This window comes from Eimeria mitis, genomic scaffold (genome assembly GCF_000499745.2).
Source record: "Eimeria mitis Houghton genomic scaffold, Emh_scaff4049, whole genome shotgun sequence".
NCBI lineage: Eukaryota > Apicomplexa > Conoidasida > Eucoccidiorida > Eimeriidae > Eimeria > Eimeria mitis.
This window is the reverse complement of record NW_013572380.1, coordinates 2990-4959: the sequence shown is the minus strand read 5'-3', so window position 1 is coordinate 4959 and position 1970 is coordinate 2990. Positions and strand designations below refer to the sequence as shown.

Here is a 1970-nt window from a genome sequence, read left to right as displayed (position 1 = left end):
TCCTGCTGCTGCTGCTCCTGTTGCTGCTCCTGCTGCTGCTGCTGCTGCTGCTGCTGCTGCTGCTGGCTGCAGCAGATGCATGCGCTGCGGGCGACGGAGACGAACCCACAACCAGCTGTCTCCTGGTGAGGAGACAGCAGCAGCAAGCGCCTGCTGCAGCCTGAGCAGCAGCAAACATACAGCTATATACTCCATTCAGCAGCAGCAGCAGCAGCAGCAACAGCAGCAGCAGCAGCAGCCGCAGCAGCAGCAGCTGCTGCTGCTGCTATTTGGGCAGAGCAACGTAGCAAACGAGGAGACAGCAGCAGCGAAAGATGCAGCAGCAGCAGCAACAGCAGCAGCAGCAACAGCAGCAACAACAGCAGCCGCAGCAGCAGCAGCAGCAACAGCAACAGCAGCAGCAGCAGCAGCGGCAGCAGCAGCAGTAGCAGCAGCAGCAGCAAAGGCCCACAGTGAAGGCGGAGCAGGAGATAAAGCCCTACAGCCAGGGATGCCTAAACACAAAAACAAATAAAAAAGAAAAAAATAAATAAATAAAAACAAACAATTAAAAAGATATATAAAAAGGAGACAGAAAATAATAAAAAAGGAGACAAATAATAAACAAGAAAGAAAAAATAAAAAGGAGACAGAAAAAAAGAAAAAAGAGAAAAAGATATATTATAAAGGAGACAAACAAAAAAGGAGACAAACAAAATAAAAAAGAGACAAAAAAACAAAACAAAATAAATAAATATATAAAAAATATAAATAAAAAGAAAGGAGACAGTAAAGAAAAAAAGGAAAAGAAAGGAGACAGAAGAGACAGAGAGAGAAAAAAAACAAAAAGAGGAGACAGCTCATCAGTACACCCTAGGGTTTAGGGTTTAGGGTTTAGGGTTTAGGGTTTAGGGTTTAGGGTTTAGAGACCAAAGGTGCAGCGAAGGAGACAGGAGGGCCCCGGCGGCAGCAGAAGGGCCCTCAACCCCAGCAGCTCTCTCTCTTCTATCCACACCTGCTGCTGCTGCTGCTGCTGCTGTTGCTGCTGCTGCTGCTGCTGCTGCTGCTGCTGCTGCTGCTGCTGCTGCGGGGTGCGTCTGAATAGGCGGAACTGCAGCTGTCTGTGTTTCTTTTGCAGCAGAATTGGAGGAGACACAAACCAACAACTGCTGCTGCTGCTGCTGCTGCTGCTGCTGCTGCTGCTGCTGTTGCTGCTGCTGCTGCTGCTGCTGCGTAGACGGAGACAGAGAGGGGCCTGCCTCTCCCTCAACCCCCACACTTCTATCCACAGCTGCGTGCAGCAGCAGCAGCCTAACGAGCCCTCTCTGCTGCTGTTGCTGCTGCTGCTGTTGCTGCTGCTGCTGCGGCCGTTTCTGCTGCTGCTGCGGCTGCTGCTAGGTACAGAGGAAGTGCTGCTGCTGCTGCTGATGCTGCACGAACGCCGAGCAGCAGAATGCTCGCTGCTGCTGCTGCTGCTGCTGCTGCTGTCCTGGGTCCTGCTGCAGCACGCATGCACGTCAGCATCTGCTGCTGCTGCTGCTGCACCTCCTTCCTCCTCTCCAGCAGCAACAGCAGCAGCAGCAGCAGCAGCAGCAGCAGCAGGGCTGCAGCAAGGGCAGCAGGTGCTGTTGGCGTCGAAGGCCTCCACTACTAATGTGACGCACCAGGGAGCACATGATATATAGCTGCTGCTGCTGCTGCTGCTGCTGCTGCTGCTGCCACTGCTGCTGCTGCTGCTGCCGCTGCTGCTGCTGCTGCTGCTGCTCTTGTTCATGCTCTTGTCGCTGCTGCTGATGTTGCTGCTGTTGCTGCTGCTGCTGCTGCTGTTGCTGCTGCTGATGTTTCTCTTGCTACAAGTGCTGCTGAGCGCATTGCGGCTGTCGTCGCTGCTGCTGCTGCTGCTGTTGCTGTTGCTGCTGCTGCTGCTGCTGCTGCTGTCATCTGTTGTACTGGGTGGTTCATTCGTCTGTTCCAGCGGCTCGTTGCTGCTA

General features: G+C 53.4%; 2 protein-coding genes across 2 annotated transcripts in view; one reads left to right on the top strand and one right to left on the bottom strand.

The window, feature by feature from the left end:
• Positions 1–79: 79 nt before the first annotated feature.
• Positions 80–514, top strand: EMH_0071960 (uncharacterized protein; the record flags this gene model as incomplete). Its single annotated transcript, XM_013499157.1, has 1 exon — positions 80–514. The coding sequence occupies one exon, from the start codon at positions 80–82 to the stop codon at positions 512–514; it is 435 nt and encodes a 144-aa protein (XP_013354611.1).
• A 387-nt stretch (positions 515–901) lies between these two features.
• The window catches only part of EMH_0071950 (uncharacterized protein), a gene marked incomplete at both ends in the record, with an annotated part of 1332 nt that continues 263 nt past the window's right edge, over positions 902–1970 (bottom strand). Inside the window, one exon of the mRNA XM_013499156.1 lies at positions 902–1970. Coding sequence (XP_013354610.1) covers positions 902–1970 — 1069 coding nt within the window.